This window comes from Hirundo rustica, chromosome 6 (genome assembly GCF_015227805.2).
Source record: "Hirundo rustica isolate bHirRus1 chromosome 6, bHirRus1.pri.v3, whole genome shotgun sequence".
Classification (NCBI taxonomy): domain Eukaryota; kingdom Metazoa; phylum Chordata; class Aves; order Passeriformes; family Hirundinidae; genus Hirundo; species Hirundo rustica.
In genome coordinates this window covers 63,206,709-63,221,039 of record NC_053455.1, presented here as the reverse complement: position 1 = coordinate 63,221,039, position 14,331 = coordinate 63,206,709, and the positions used below count along the sequence as shown (strand labels likewise).

Here is a 14,331-nt window from a genome sequence, read left to right as displayed (position 1 = left end):
GCTCTTCAGTCCTAAAAGAAAAAAAAAAAAAAACAAAACCAAACCAAAAAACCTGGTCCTGTGCCTCACTCTCAATACCTTTTTGTCAACAAATCTGTGCTTAAGGTGCCACTGAAAAAAAATTAATACAGGCTTCCACCGGAAGAACAGAAATTCCACAGGGCTGTGGTTGTGGAATTGGAAATACGTTTGTAGTTCCAAAATCCACAGATGTTTTTCTGCATGTAGTAAATTAAGTTTTCACTAGAGGTTAAGCACAGCTAAGCAACTAACAGCACTGATAGAGGGATTTTTACCCAAAATCATGTTCATGTTTTTGATAGCTGCACCATAAAGTTTCAAATGGTACTGTCAGGTGCAACAGAACGAAACCCCCTCTAACTTATACTTATCCTTCACTCTGCCACGAGCTATGGGAATATTTCTGGTATTTGTTTAAAAAAAAAAAAAAGTAGTAGGACATCGCCTAAGCAAACCACATGAACATCACAGTGCTTTGTTCTAGCATAGCAGATTCGATCCCATGCTATGTCCCAACCCCTCAAACAATTTGGATTTTCCCTCTGGAGAGGCACAGGTACGTACTCAGGCACGGGATGCTGTTGTCATCATTGTCACTCGTGCCACATCCATCAGGGGAGTTGTACATTCCCTGCTCTCCGTTCTGCAGGGCTCGGGGCAGCTTTCCTGGCAGTGTTTGGTACTTGCTGCCTTTCCCCACTGGCTTACTCTGTTGTTTTTAAAAGAGGGAAAAGATAAAATAAAAACAAAATCAAATTGCTCCCAGCATCTGCAATTTGGTATACAATGTTCTTAAAGCCGAGAAAAAAGCATGGCTGGAAAGGACTCCACGGCCTGCATGTTCCTGTTTGCAGTTATCCTCCAGATAACTCAATTTAGACCCATCCGTCAGCTGACAGTTTCCTAGCTAAGACACAGCCTTGCTTTCCCTCATCTGCCCCTCCCACTTCATCCACTCTGCATTACTTTAAAACATATGTTAAATATATCGTGGTTTTGCCGCAAGAATTTTTCTAGCTGTCTCTCTTTCCACCAGGACAGTGTGCTCTTAACTCAGTAACCCCATTCCAACAAAATTGTTTCAAAACATTGTCTGTGACAGGATTATACATTAAAAATTCGGTGAGATAACCACTGCTTTATCTGTTCTTATTCCAAGGCCTAGAGGATTCTTTGGATACTTCCACTGCAGGCCAGATTGCTCAGTTCCTCATCTCCTGCTCCTTTTTTGTCAACTGCAGGAGTATATCCTGACTTGTACTAAAAATACTGTGAGAGTAGAGAAATTTTATCTTACATCAGCAGTGTGTATTCTGAGACTGACTGACCTCAGCTTCATGTAACAAAACTTTTAGATAAAAAATAGAAAACCAAAAAACTTCCCTCTCAAATCTTTACCCTGTTTTGTTTATCAGCACTGGAACTATGCCAACATTCTGAAGAGAAAATGAATATAAAATGCAAACCAGTCATACCATCACATCACACCACACCACACCAGAGAACTGTTAGGGAAGGTTGCAGTTAATATACCTCTTGTTCTACAACAGGCTGTGCTGGTTTTCCATCTACATACTATGGAGTTTCAGGGAGGGCAATTTCAAAGTTTTATGAAAAAGAGCAACAGACAAATGTTAGTATTAACATACATACATGGAACATCAAATATAGTCTTATTGCTATAGAGGTGGTGCCTAATGTATGGACAATATATTACAAGGATTGTTACCTCTTAATTTAATCTCAATCCCATACTAAATACCAATTTAATTAGTTTGTTCATTCCCCACTCTACAAAATTCCTGTTTAAGTTCTGTTGTGATCAAAGGAATTTTGCTATTTTCAGGTTCCTGGGTGGTACCTTTAGAGTTACTTCAAGCAGGGAACATAACAGCTGTTTAACAGACCAATATGAAAACAACTGACATAAAGTAACACATACAATCCAGCATGGATCCAGCTGAAACCATAAAGAGCTTTGATAGAAACCAAGTGATAAAAATTCCACCATGGTTAGGTCAGGGACACCGATGTGGTTTATTATTTTATTATTATTATTGCTGGAAGCAATGGGAATTGCATCTCTGAGCAAGGCAGAGTAACTCCAGCACAAATGTGCAGGCCCAGCCTTATGACAGCATTTTGCAGAGACAAATTCAGATTTTTGACTTAAGACAAGAAAATAGCTAAAAGTTATGACAGGAAGACCTCCATCAGTTCTTCATGGAATGAAACGTTAGTTCTGATTTGTCACGTGTGTGACTACAATCAAATGAACGCAGCACCAATTTCACACATTCTACTAGGTCACTATCATCTCCAGCAATTCAAGAAAAAGAATAAAATATTTAAGAAAATATGTAAAAAAATTAAGAACAGGAGTAATCATATTACTGGTATCTTGATTAAATGGCATTAATGGGTGTAGGTAACCTGATATTAAGCCTAATTTGAGTACAGAAAACAACAGTCTTACAAAGCAGAATTACAAAAGTGTAGAAAAATGTCAGTGTACACAATGACAAAACAAGACTGTGGACAACAAGACTTTGCAAATTGGGAAGTTTTATTTTGGAATGGAATGAAAGCATTTGGAGTCCTCCTGCTGCAATAACTAAGGCAGCATCGGTGCCATCTTCAGGAACACCATTTGTATCAGAAAGCTAAGGGAAAACACAGTTATGTGCTAACACCCCAAAAGGCATCCTGTGTAGAAATACCCAGTCCCAACATTTAGCTGCTCTCATGATTAGCTGCCTTATTATTTTTTGGTGATTTGCAAGTCAAAAAATATTTTAAAAGCACCTATAAACCAAATAATGACTACTCATTATTTCTTGTATTTCACTTCAATATTTTGTTTCTCCCAGGGCAAAATAAAAGTTGAAGAGTTTGAAGCTGTGTCCACACGGGTCTGTCAACCCACTTGGAAATGAGCCATTTTAGGGCTCTTTCCCCACACACAGAGTTAGTGGTGGTTAAAGTTACTGTATGTATAACAAAAAGAATATTTACACTTGATCTTTTTCATCTAGTTGTGACATTAAACACCAGAAGCTGTGATGACAAATAAACCAACCTTTTCCAAGCATTCGCTCTGCAAGTCTTCTAAACTACTTGACTTCTTTTTCTGTGGAACACTTAAAAAGGGACAGGCAAAAAAGCAGCAATTAATCCAACACTGTTTGTTTGCATCTCACCAGTGTCTCATGCACAACAGCTGTATAAGTCACATAATGTCTGCATGAAACACAGCTCAGCATTAAGAGATTAATTTATTTTACTGTGTTCTTAGTCTAAAAATCACGGCATTGAGAACTGCTACAGACAAAGGCAGAAACAGCAACAAGGCATCCTCTGACCATCAGCGAAAGGCAGCCAGGCCCAGTGAGCAGCTTTAGCCTTGGATCTGTAGAAGATTTTAGAAGCTCTTAACAAGCGCAGCAATAACTCTCTGTGAGCGATGTGCACCATTTAGGGATTTTGGGAAGGAAAGTTGTTTTCTATTTCGATGAAAGTTACTCATTCTTACCCATTTGTGACTTCCAGAGATTCCTCCTGCTGAGAGGTTAAATTACTTGAAGGTACTGGAACGCTTCCACTTTAAATAGAAATAAATTTTATGGTTTTAAGGACTACAGTGCATATATCTCCTGATATATAAAAATGCTGATTTATTCCTATAATTCAAACCTTAAACATCTAAGCACTGCAAGCCTCCATGACAAGCACAGGTTTCACAAGTGCCCAAAACTGCAGCAAAGGCAAGAACGGTCAAGATGCCAACAGTTAAAGAGTCCAAATAATACAATTTAGCATCACCCACATGAACATGAGAAAGAAAGGTCTTGCCTGATTTCCATGGCTTTGTGTGGCACTGGAGGGAGCACAGCTGGTGGCAATTCTCCTGCAGAGGCCTGGGTAAGATACAAGAGTTTCAAGCCTGTGACTCTGGTGTCTGCTGCTGAATCTACTGGGCCCATACCAAGAAATACAAAAATGCGACCAGGGCTGAACCCTCATTGACACTACTACAGAGAAACCAACAGCAAAAAAAAATCAGCTATACAGCACAACCTGCTTCTAGAACGTCCGTACCTCTGTTCTCAGTAATTCTCCTTGAGAGTTATTCAAAAGATTCCACTTCCTTAAAGTTGCCTCAAGTTCCTCTTCACTGCCACCAGAGGCAGAAGAGCCTGAAAGCATTAGAGAGAGAAACAGGCAAAGTCTGCTGTCAGCAGTATCAGCTCAATAATCCAGAGTATCATGGCTCATTCCTGGCTTCTTTTTATTCATTTACTTAATAAACATTCAGAGAGAGATTTACTCTCATTCCCTATTTTGTGTGCTAAATGCATTTACTCTCATTCTGTATTTTGGCGTGTTAAACACAGGTTTCCATTCTGCCATGCAAGGCCTCAAAATATTGTCATTGCTTGTTAATGTGATGATGTGCATGGAACAAAACTGTCCTTTCAGAAGGTCAAGTTTCTCAGATTAAATTCAGTGCTGAAAATTATGGTGGCAACTTAAAATGAGATTGTCTTAAAACCCACCCCACTTCTTACAGTGTAAATGAGAAATGGGACAAAGATTTGTTTCTTGCCCCCAGATTTCGAAGTTAAATACACAGAATTCTGTGCAGCAAAGCAACGTGGGTCTTCAAGTTGTTCCTTCCAAACAAAGCTTGTCTAGTCAGCTGTCAGGGTTTTCCTTATTGGAAGAGAATTGAGTCCTGCTATCATTTTGTGCTGTAAAACATGGCTGAAGGTCACAGGTCATAATGGTCACAGGAAACACCACATAAACTTAAAATAAAATCAGGAAATAATTCACAAGACATTTTACCATGAGCTGCAATCATTATGTCCTTGACCCTCCTGTACTGGCTTAGCAGCAGTGTCAGCTCCTCTATCCGACGGTCCTGTGGAAAACATAAAATAAATTAAATTATATTTTAAATCCTTCATTTTAGAACTGCAGAACCACTGTACTCCATCTGTGATTTTCATGAAAACAGGCTCAGTCTTTCACATGCCTTGTAAAGAATGTTATTTGCCTTTGTACACAAGATTTGCTGGACAATGTAAAATTATAGAGGTAAGGAAACCACAGGAGTTTGACACCAGGGCTATTTTGAGCAATAAATGTTATGAGCCACATTAATGTTCTCCAGAATTAATGTTGCCCTGCCTGGATTGCCCACTTGCTAAAGGAAGTTTTTAGGGATGCATATTATTGTCCATGTGATCATACATGAGTGTGCAACCATCCAGGAAGATCCCATGGCTTGATTTATTACCATAAAAATTACTGCCTCCAGAAGAATGAATTCCATTTCACATTTAGTCCTTACAGAAGAAGTGTGTTATTCAAAACATTTCAGAGATTCAAAACCATCATTTCTTTCTTAATATGTAGGACAAAGATTATTTTCTCACCTTTTCTTCATTTGCAGCCAATAACGTCTCCATTCCTATCTTCAACCGCTGAACTTCTTGGTCTAAAAATGTTTTAAAATGTTGTAAGAAATAAGACTTGCTATGTTTACTGTAAATAGATGTTTTGTGGTACTCTCTCTGTGTTCTTACTAATAACCAAAACCACGTCACTGGCATGGCCAGTGCACTGCACTACTAAACTACATTTAAAGTAGATTTTTTTCAGAAGGTGAACTATTTATTAAAAGCATTGCACAGCACAAACATCCTGGTTTTGCTTACAAAAGACTACATAACACTATTTTAAACTATGAAAGTCAAGCAATGGAAAAGAAAAGAAACACCAAAGCTCATTTTGCAAAAGATGAGAGTGTGTTCGCTGTTATACACTTAAGGAAACAATTTCAAGTAGGATTGAAAATATATTCCATCTGAGAAGTAGTTGAAGTACGTCCATGAACTTGGGAATGAGAAATAAAAAACTGGTTTGATATGAGGAAATTCTGTAAAATGTTATTTACTTAAATGTTTTAGTAAGAGCAACTTGGTTAAAATCTGCGCCATGAGCTAATGGAGAATTTCCTCACGCACAATTTAGTGACAGAGATTATCCAGTAATGTTATAGTCAAGTCAATTAAAACACACTCTCAAAACATAGGAAGTTGTTCATCGTGTCCTAACCTTGCTGAACCAAATCTCTCATTTTTCTCTGCGCAATAGTCCCAGCAAGTCCTCCTGACTAAACCAAGTGTGATGGAGACAGAACCTGAAATAGTTTCTCTGTTGTCACTGCCGCTCAAGCTAGTCATGCTTTGACATTAAACCAGACACAAATCTTCCCCAAAAACCATGAAAATAGATATGGCAGCAGGCATGAAGGGAGAGAGGGGAAAGAAAAATCAACATTACCAAAGAGCACCTGTAAAAAAAGGTTTTACAACTGAACGTTGAACACACAATGTCACAGCTAAACTGTTTGAAAAAGCCGTAATTAGCTCTTATTGCAGGGATTGTGGAAAGTGCACACCTTGCAATTCTTAAGTTTTAAAACATGTAAATGAACCTCACAGGAATTTTCTCAAAGATGAGATACAGGACATGCACAGGAACAGCCAAATCAAAAACTAAAGGCAACAGGCAGTGGGCAAGCAATTAGTAGGATTTTTTAAGAATCACAGTTCTACTAATTTCTCTTTATAAATATTGGGCTTCAAAAAGGACTGGTGTCAAGGTAGATTTAAGCACACTAAAACAAATTTTACTTACAATATTCATTAACATCATTGAGTATGGGGACATTTATTCAGACTTTTAAAAATTTAATACAGTGATTAAAAAAAAAAAGCCTAAATCTTCCCCTCTGAAGAGAAGGGCTTTTAATTAAAGCTGTCTTTCACAATATTAAATAGGGTATACATGTGTGCAAATAAAAGGCGGGTGAATTGTTAAGTTTTGGCTCTGTTAACCTTGACAACATCCCTCTGAAGCCCAACAATTTGATTTGTGAACCTCTGACCTTTATTTCTGCAGTGAAATCTTACTGAACAGGGCAAGGAGCTGTCTGCTTGCTGCAAGCAGTGAAAGCAGCACCTCGTGTGAATTATAATTAGACAGCCAAATCCAAACAAACATGGAATTATTGCTGCAGAATGCATCTGAATTAATATTGGTGTGAAAGGAGCAGCAAGATAAAGCCAAAAGGGAATTGCCAGGCTTACGTTTTTCTTTTAGCCTTCTCCTATAAACTTCCTCTACGATGGTAAGTGATGAGAGTCAAATAAATAAAGTATGTAGAAAAAGCACATATTAGTTCATTTTTGCATTGGAATAGAATTAGAATATGCATTCTAGCACACTACAAGTACATTGACATAATTTTTCAACTTTATTGGAGAAGACAACCTAAAATGCTGATAAATCAGTGATTTTTTTTTTTTTTTCAGAAGGATAGTTACTGTTTCCATTCAAATGCAGTCTAAGTGCTTTCCTTGAATGCAGCCCACGGATTCTGTAGAGGGTTTGATTCTTCTGCCACTGGAATCAAGGACAGTTTCACCACACTTCCAGAAACTGAATGCTACTGAGCTCTAGATTTATTGTCAAACCCCTATCTTTCCTTTGAACCACCATCAGTTATTTGGGAATCTCACAGAAAATACAGAATTCTATTAGTAGAAGGGTTCCACTGTCAAGCACTGCTGTCAGACAAACTAATTTTCTGGTTAGACATGCAGTTGTCTCCATGCACAAGCTCTGCAGCTGAGTAAGGTCAGCACAAGGAGGTGTTAAGTCACTGCATTGGAATGAAGCACAGGAGGTTCCTGGGCAGCCCTGGGAAGGAGGAAGCACAACACATGGAAATTCACATCCCAGCCAGAGCAGTCTCGGGAAGCTTCAGTGAACACCCACAGAAGCTGTCAGAGCAACAAAGCTGATGCCCTGTGGTAACCTGCACACAAATACCCCGCACTGGATGAGTGCCGGTTCTGCAGAGGAAAAAGGTCCCTAATTCCACATTCTCCTGGCACAGCAATCAGCAGGAGCCCCAGGGAGAGAATACTTCAGAGAACTGTGGCATTACTGGTTGAGATCAAAGGCTAAACAAACAGGTTTGTTTGCCATTGACCTGTGTCAGCAGTGCAGGCTTAAAAGAGAAACCTGCAATATCAGAGAACCCTAAACCAAGCTGGCAGGGACACTGAAAGTCCATCTAGTACAAATTATCATGGGACACAGAGCCTGAATGAGACACAGTCATGAAGAAAGGATCTAATCTACTCTACCAGAACACAGAATTAATTGACATCATTTTTTCTCCCAAAATAAATTTAAAGTCCGTTTTTGTGTTTCTTTGTATCCCTTTGCAATCCAAAGCAAAGTTAAAGCAGGGTTTTGAATTTTTCATTTTGTTTCCAGTCCTCTTACCTCTTTCTGCCACTTCAGTGTATGAGGAGGTCCTGGAGAGCTGACTTTGCAAGCGTTCTATCTCTGCATCTTTGAGAGCCAGCTGCTCCTGCAGCTGGGCTATCTCAGCCTGAAAAAGAGCATAGCAAAGTCAGAGTGACTTTCCCACCCATTATCTGTAAGTGTTTTCCAGGAACTAGAAGATGCCTGAGTGTAACACTGTGGTTGAGGTCAGTTACCAACTCGGGATAGCTCACAAACACCGGAACAACTATACGTATTTATGCTGCCGTTGCTACCGGAGAAGCTCATTTCCACCCATGGAATTAGCTCTTGGAGAAGACAGACGCAGAGAAAGGTAACATTTTCAAGGATTTCTGTAGATAAGGAAATTCTGGGAAGCTCTCAATGCTACAAAGTTGGTCACATAATAATTATGACTATTATAGGCAACTCAAACTTTCCATGAAGATCTCTAAAAGATATCAAAGGATTTTTAAACAGATACTGGTTATTTTTAATCCTAGTTACTAATTATTTATATAACTGAGAATCTATTAATGCTGAGCCTTCTCACCAAGACAACAAAACTGTTTTTCCTCACAACAGCAAACAGGATAGAAGGACAGCATGGCCTGGAAAACAACTGCACACATGCAAAAAAATACCAGTGCTCATTTACATTTACTGGAAATTTAGGGCTGCCACCAGATTTGGATAGAAAATACCACAGAAAGAGCTCAACAAGACAGAGGGAGAAGAATTCTGATTGTTCAGCTTGAAATGCAGTGATTCTGATCTGGTTTTTGTACTGATGAGAAAAACAGCTAACAGCCTATTTTAATAAGTCAGCAGTTTCTTCAGAGATCTCAAAACCTCTGTATGTCAACATTCTGCATTTCCCCTGTAAAAGCACATCAAGCCTTCTTGCAGGTATAGGACAAAAAAAACCCAAAAACCAAAAAGCAAGTGGTTGGATTGCAGGATAATGTCACTTCTCTGCCTAAAATTCCATGTGGAATAGAAGAATCTGCCCTGTTGCACCTCTGAAGGGCTCCTGCACTTCCCACTAGCTAACATGCTTTTTATATCCAGCCATGGATACATTCCAATTTCTCATCTAAGAAGCTGGAACAACAGGAAGACAAAAGCTTGCAGACATCTTAATACCAGATCTGGATTTGCCTCCCCTGGTCTACTCAGTCTCAGAGCTCTTTCAAAAGCTCTCTTTTCCCTTAATGTCTAATTCCTGTAATCTCTGATTATTCTTCTGCTTCCTCTCTCTTTCCTTGTACTTTTCTTCCTTCCCAGTCCTGCATCTTCTCTCCCTCAGTGGGTTTTATGATTCTTCTCTCGTATTTTCCTTCTGCTCCTACATTTTCCATAATTTCTATCTGTCTTGGCAGCTGGCCACACAGTGCTTGAGAAAATATTTTCAAAGACTGTTCATTTCCACCACGTCAGAGAAAATGTGGATCGAAGAACTATTATCTTAATGAGAAAAAAAGACATGACAGCAACATTCTGTTATTCATCCAAGAATTCTCAAAAGAAAGAAACGCTAATGCAAATAATAGCTGTTTGTCATGTCTGGATCAAGCTATCAAGCATTAAATAGAAAATTCAGCTTAATAATTTGAAATGTTTCTCCAAGATTCAACCCCAACTCAAGAGTCAGTCATTCATATCAACAGGGATTATTACACGAATTAAAGGAGATGTGATTACAGCACAAGAAGGAAAATCATATGGTGCTTTTTAATCTGGTGGAAAAAGGCTAAAAATTCCAACTAGAAACAAGAGTGAGAATGGTCCACTAGAAAAATTAATTACTGGGGAAAATTATTAAATGTTTCACATGTCAAGTTTCTCCAGATTATGATCCAAGAGCTTTGCAGGACTGAAGGTCAACAGAAGTGTAAGGCAGCCGTGCAGTGTGATACACACCAAGTCAAAGCAGATGATCTAATGGTGTACTTTGGGCTTAATGTCTATGAAAACAAATTCCATAGTAAGAAAACACCCAACAAAATTGGAATGTCTCTTCAGGCTGGAAAGTATATCCCGCAGAGGCATGTCACCATTGCACAAATCAAGGCCAGGAAGCCTTCAAAGAGGCCTTTACTCTGAGCAGCTCTTTGCAAGTCAAAACGCCTTTTGTGGTTTTCTAAAATAAAAATTGCGCCAAGTACCAGACTGAAAAGTGCATGGAGGGAGCAAAAGGCACAAAGAAAGGTATACCACCTTCAAACCAAGATATTTATTTCAAAGATGGTTAAAGACAACTTGATTTCATAGCTACTTTGCCACCAGGTAAATGTCAGAAAAGTAAATATTGACAAGAAGGGGAGCACATCACTTTCCAGCTGCAAGAAGCCTGTTAGAAAATGCCAAGGATTCTGCTTACTTTAGTTGCTTTCAATTTCCACTCGTACTGATTTCTTTCGCTTTCCAGTTCTTCCACTTTAATTTTTAGGTGTCTGAGCTCCTGTAACAAACCCTGCATAGAAGGAAGGAAATTAAAGGTAAGGTTTTTCTGGCAGATATTAATTTTTCACAGTCCTGAGTTACAGATCATGCATGAACCACACAGAATTGAGCATTGAACCACCACACTAAAAACTGTGACCTGCTCTAAGAAGCTGTCCTTTAAATGTCCTTCCTCCCATTCCTTGATAGAATTCTATCTTACTCATTCTAAAGAGCAATATTACTAAAACCTCAATGGAGTTCTGACAAGACAAAATGTCTTAAAATGAACTAAGGAAAAGTTTGGAGGAGTAACCCAATTTTGGACTCCTGTGCAGAATATACATTAAGCACCACACTAGCATCTTGGATTACATTAAGATGTATTTAGAATGACTCCCAGATTTGACTCTCAGATTATTTCTCCAACCTATAGCTTGTGGTTCTAATAGTCCATTAAGCAGTTCTGCATGAACACAAGTCCAGAAACAACAGCATATTTTCAAAATAGTTATTTTTGTAATATAAACCAGTGAGAGAAATTACTGAAAAACTCCCTCACAATACAAGTAGATTACTTATGACTTCTGGGCATGCAAATTTTAACTGAAGAAGTGTGGCAACAACCTGATTTGAAGTCAAGTATTAAAATGGTTTTATCTAGGCATACAGGTATCATTCCACCTTCAGTGAAATAAGCCATTTATGCAAAGTAGCTTTTGTTTTGCCATGTGACATTTTTTGATCAAATACAACCAGGATCTGTTATGTAAATTCTGGTACCTGCTAATGTCAGGGAATAAATGTGTTGGATTTGCTATTTTAAAAGCACAAGCAGATTATTCTTATTACGGCTCTTTTCATTAGAAAAAGAAAGGGTTCAGGTCAGAGATTCTTAGCTGAAATTATTTTATACCTGTGTTAAGCTTCTAAGATAACCAGGAATCAATAATCTGTGTTCAGAGGACTGGTTAGGACACACCATCAAGCACAGCTAGGGTGGCATCATGATGAGGAAAAGCTGCACACTATCAAAGCATGCCAGCATGCTGCACATCAGACAAATCTCAACCCCCAAATCCAAAAATCCCACACCCCACCAGCACTGCAGACTTACAAGAGAAATGGAAATTGTGAAAAATCTGAAAGGGGTGATTGGGTTTTACAGATTTCTGTGCTTTAGTGGATGCCCATCAATGGTGACCAATTTTGTCCCAGTAACTGGGGTGGAGAGTCTGGGGTGGGATTTTTTTTTCCCTGGTAATTTTTTATGGCACTCTCACTCTTTGCTAATGAAAGCCACAAAGATTAATGCCAAAACATTCCCAAGGCAGCTCTGGTTAGTGGAATTTAGTTTCTGCAAGGAGAGAAGAGGCAATACAGAGGCTTCTGCCTTGGGGTGCTTCTCATACTTCACACTGAGAACAATTCTTCTGGCCCAGAGGCTCTGCTGGTCTTGCACCAGATTGAGGACCATTAGGGGTCAAGTCTGGTTTCCTATCTTGAGACTTTCTTTCTTGGATCCTACTATTAATTTCCAGCTGCAGCCTACACATCTGCTCCTGTAGGTCACTGATCAGGTTCACTACTGACTGAAAACATGGGGGGGAAAAAAAAAAGTAAGAAAAAAAAAAGATGCAAAGAATATATTCCTACAGCTGCAGCACAAAGAACTACATGAAGCACATCAAAGGGAAACTGAAAAAATACAGATTATGTGTTTCCTTTCTGGTAAAGTAGATGTAAATGAGTATAAACCTGGAATATTGTAAAAGCCAAGTTTACATGGAACAGAATCTACATTCCAGACTAACTCATGATTCTGACTCTGAAGCTAAGATCAGAAACCTTTTTTGCAAAGTTTTGCAGTCACATGAGGAATAATTTGGAACAGATTTTATTATGCTGGCTCAGAGGTACACTTTTGCTGAAATGGGACTTGATTGCATTCATTCGCACTTCCAAATCATCTAGTAGGAAGAAACTGCAAAGTGCTCAGCTGGGGCCATAGCCTACCCTTTCATAATTTATACACAGAATTTACTAGCAAAGTAATCTTGTTTCCACATGTAGCACGGGGCAGAAAAATAACTCCATTACCTCTGTCTCTATCTGGGCAGGATCTTGACGTGGAAGAAGAGTTAAGCAACAGATGCAGGAGAAATCAGGAGGATAACAAAAAATAAAAAGTAATTATTTTAAAGCACACCGTTTTTCTGGTCAGCTTCTTGGATTTGTGTGTATCAGTGACACACACACACAAAAACCAGCTTAGAAAGCAACGCAAGGTCAAGTATGAAGATTTATATGGTATTTCACCTCAATTCCCCAACTCTGTAGCAAATAGCACTGAGTATTTTTTCAGGTATCACAAGTTTGAAATGCCTTTCACGTACATTAATAACATAAGTTTTGTGGTTTCTCAATCTGCTCAAGTGGAACAAATTTGAGAAGCTTAATCCATCTTCCAAAGGAGAGAGAAAGATTTCGGTGGACAGAACAACAGATGACATGGCAAATAATTGTTTTATTATTTTCTCATTGGAGTTTCCAACAATCCTCCTGTAACCTCGACTCTGCAGTAGAATCAGGAGCCTTAGAGCTAAGGAACAGCCAGAACAGGCAGTAACAGCATCCACAGTCAACTTAAGGCCTCCACAAAGATTCACCTAACTCATACAAGAGTTGCACACATTTGAGTATTTTCTAGCTCACTGTGCTTAAGATGAAAGTCAGAGAAGTCATTACATGCATTTTACTTCATACACTATGCTCAGTTATGCTCGATCAGGATCACAACGTCTGATGCTCATGCTCTGTCACTCAAGAAACCTTTAACGGACAGCAATGAAGATTAGGTTTGTTTTTTCACCATTCTCTCCACAAACAGGTACCTCCCAGAGCAGCAGCAGCCGGGGATCAGAACTGGCAGGACACACACATCCATCTCCCTCGCTTTCTTTGAAGCACTCGGGCTTGGTCTGTGCTCTTCTTTGGCAAGAGCTCTGTTAACCCACACAAAGTGCTGAGAAGAGCAGCTCCAACAGGATGCACAGAATTCTGAGCACAAACTGGCAGCTGCTCCACTTGTGGTGACATGGGGGAATCCAGAAACACTTCTGCTGCTGCCCTGCAATTCTCTCTTTTGCCTTGCCATTAAAAAAGGGAAAAGGGAAGCACTCTGCATCCGCCAACTCCCCACAAGGCCAGCTTGACAGTGCAGAAATGGCAGAAACCCTTATTCCAGTGGAACTCCAGCTGGTGCCTTCGCAATTGTTCCCAGTTTCAAAGTAGAACAGGCCTTTTTGAGGTTCTTTCACAGCATGAACATTTACTAACACTAACCACAACACCTCGATTCAGATGAGACAGGGCACCAGGCTTCCCAGAGGGAGTCAGTGGCTCATTGACTCAGGTTTCTTTGGAATTGCAAGTAGCTCTGCAATAGATATTTAATTCAGAAGTTACAAGAGCCACAAAATACTTGCCAGCAGC

The 14,331-nt window shown here is 39.3% G+C and overlaps 1 protein-coding gene across 12 annotated transcripts in view; it reads right to left on the bottom strand.

Annotated features, from left to right (window-relative positions):
* PPFIBP2 (PPFIA binding protein 2) overlaps positions 1-14,331 on the bottom strand; it is a 102,104-nt gene that overhangs the window by 10,877 nt on the left and 76,896 nt on the right. For 6 of the 12 annotated variants that reach the window (XM_040066642.1, XM_058421071.1, XM_040066641.2 and 3 more), the window contains 10 exons: positions 10,775-10,867; positions 8,389-8,497; positions 5,463-5,524; positions 4,870-4,945; positions 4,120-4,217; positions 3,874-3,938; positions 3,554-3,622; positions 3,101-3,161; positions 1,555-1,596; positions 586-730 (listed from right to left, as the gene is read on the bottom strand). In XM_040066642.1, the coding sequence (XP_039922576.1) occupies positions 586-730; positions 1,555-1,596; positions 3,101-3,161; positions 3,554-3,622; positions 3,874-3,938; positions 4,120-4,217; positions 4,870-4,945; positions 5,463-5,524; positions 8,389-8,497; positions 10,775-10,867 (820 nt within the window). Of the gene's footprint in view, positions 1-585; positions 731-1,554; positions 1,597-3,100; positions 3,162-3,553; positions 3,623-3,873; positions 3,939-4,119; positions 4,218-4,869; positions 4,946-5,462; positions 5,525-7,181; positions 7,215-8,388; positions 8,498-10,774; positions 10,868-12,248; positions 12,429-14,331 lie in introns of all 12 variants that reach the window. The other 6 variants (XM_040066639.1, XM_058421069.1, XM_058421070.1 and 3 more) reach the window with 4 other exon arrangements.